At 65.4% G+C, this 2,278-nt stretch overlaps 1 protein-coding gene across 1 annotated transcript; it reads right to left on the bottom strand.

Annotated features, from left to right (window-relative positions):
• Positions 1–200: 200 nt before the first annotated feature.
• LOC121670141 (brain-specific homeobox/POU domain protein 3) lies at positions 201–1,990 on the bottom strand. Its single transcript, XM_042039960.1, has 2 exons — positions 1,777–1,990; positions 201–1,231 (listed from the first exon to the last, which is right to left on the bottom strand). Exons 1-2 carry the CDS (start codon positions 1,987–1,989, stop codon positions 326–328), a joined length of 1,119 nt encoding a protein of 372 aa, XP_041895894.1. The 5' UTR covers position 1,990; the 3' UTR covers positions 201–325.
• Positions 1,991–2,278: the final 288 nt, after the last annotated feature.

Below are 2,278 nucleotides of genomic sequence, written 5' to 3' on the forward strand. Positions count from 1 at the left end.
TTTTTCCTTTTTCTCCACCTTTTTTTTTGTTGTTTTTTTTTCTCCAGTTTTATCTACAAAAGCAGTCTGTACCAGTCAGAACAGCGGGGCCACTTCGCCCAGGGGTGAGGAGCAGGCACCAAACTGTTCACTTTGCTTTGGGCGCGTTTCCCTTTATTTTAAGGTTTATTTTTTCCTTTTTTTTTTTTTGTTTGTTTTTACCAATTTTTTTAACCCAAAAAAAAAAAAAAAAAGCCGACAGCCCCAAGCCCTGTTTGGAAAGGGCTGGGGGGGCGGTCAGGAGGGCAGCACCCCCCCCCACACCGCTGCCTCCCCAGCCCCTTCTTCAGTAGGTGGCAGAAAATTTCATCCTTTTCTGCTTCTGTCTCTGATTGCAAAACCAGACCCGCACCACGTTCTTCTTCAAGTCTAACTTCTCGGCGATGGCAGCGATTTTCTCGGAGGAGGGCCGGGGCTGGACAGCGAAATAGGCCTCGAGCGAGCGCTTCTCGGGGGCGGCGATGGACGTGCGCTTGCGCTTCTTGTCCCCCCCCGTGTAGATCTCGGGTTTGGTCATTTTCTCCCTCTGCGCCCTCTCCGCCTCCTCCAGCCACGCTTCCAGGATGGGCTTGAGGGCCACCATGTTGTTGTGGGACAAGGTGAGGGACTCGAACCTGCAGATGGTGCTTTGGCTAAGGCAGCCCACCCCCGGGATCTTCAGGTTGGCCAGCGCGGAGCCCACGTCCGCCTGGGTGACCCCCAGCTTGATCCTCCGCTGCTTGAAGCGCTCGGCGAAGGACTCGAGCTCCCGCGGGTCCGTCTCCGTCTCGGGGCCGGAGATGACGGCGTGGGAAGCGAGGCCGTGGGGGTGGGACATGTTCATGGGCTGCGAGTGGTGGGCCATGTGGTTGATGGCCGACATGTGGGAGTGAGGGTGCGAAGGCGTGGAGCCCACGTCGGGGCCCGGCACCCCTCCGAGCGGGAGGGCGGAGTTGAGGTGGTCCAGCAGCTCCCCGTCCAGGCCCTGCGAGGGCTGGTGGTGGTGGTGGTGGGGGTGGTGCGTGGTCAGCACGGACGGGTGGTGCAGGTGGACGGAGGACGAGGTAGGAGTGCAGGACACGCTGCTCATGGTGTGGTAGGTGGCGTCCGGCTTGAAGGGATGGGTTTTCTGCGACACGATGTCCACGGCGGCCAGAGCTTCGGCCCCTCGCAGCAGCGTCTCGTCAAAGCCCGCAAAGATGTTCCCCTGGATCTGCACGGAGGGCCGGGGCGGGGCGGGGGAGAAAAGCGGGAGCGAAAACAAACCGAGAGAGCAGGAGAGGATTAAAGGGAAGCAGCGTGACGGAGATCCCGCTCGGCCCCATCGGCACTGCCGGGGACAGGTAACGCGAGCCGAGCGCCACCCGAGCCCCCCGAATAGAAGCACCGGGGTGCCAGACGCCGAGCGCTCTCCCTCCAAGTCGGGCACCCACTCCGCCCTCCGGGGCGACCTCCCCAAAAGAGAGGCAGCGGCGGAGAGGCCGGAGCCGTCGGGGGTCCCGCAACCCCGCTCTGTCCTGCGCTCGCACGGAGCGGGGCGGGACGGCTGAACCTCCCCGAGCGGGACCGACCCCCGCGCCCCCCGGCCGCCCCGGACCCCTCCCCGCGGGGACAGCCCCCCGCCCGCCGGGCCCGGCGCCCCGGAGAAGGGAGGAAGGGAAGGGCGGACCCCCCAAACCCCAACGAAACCCAAAGGCAAAGGGAAACCAGAGTAAGTTGGTGCGTACGGAAGCTCCCGAAGCCCGCGCCGGGGCTTACCTGGGGGGCGGGCAGGCAGGCTCTGCGGATGGCTTCGGAGCTGGTGTGCAGGTGCGGGTACTTGGGCTCGTGCAGGATGGGGTGCATGCTGAACGCCTGCTTGCTGTTCATGGACATCATGGTGGGAGCGGAGCGGGGCCGGCCGGGGCAGGGCAGGGCGCTCCGGGCACCCGGCTCGGGGGCGCGGTATTGTCTGGCTCCGCCGCCCGGCATCAATGGCATTATAGCCCGGCCCCCCCGCCCCCCGCCCACCGGGAGGGGCCGCGGAGGTCCCTCCCACCGCCCGCCCCCGGGCAGTGAGCTCAGCCCCCCTCAAACCGGGGCTCACACCCCCGCCGCCCGTGGTACCCCGTCCCCAGATCGCGCCTCCCCCTGCTCCGGTTGTAACCCTCCCCCCGAAAACCAGAGCTTCCCACCTGTCGGTGAATCCCCCCAAACCGGGGCTCAACCCCCATCTCCGCCCCTCCCCGGCTCTGCCCATCCCGGCGTTCCCGTCTTCCTG

Source organism: Corvus kubaryi, unplaced genomic scaffold (genome assembly GCF_017639235.1).
Source record: "Corvus kubaryi isolate FWS band 111438036 unplaced genomic scaffold, C.kubaryi_AGA036_p1.0 37395, whole genome shotgun sequence".
In the NCBI taxonomy this organism is placed as follows: domain Eukaryota; kingdom Metazoa; phylum Chordata; class Aves; order Passeriformes; family Corvidae; genus Corvus; species Corvus kubaryi.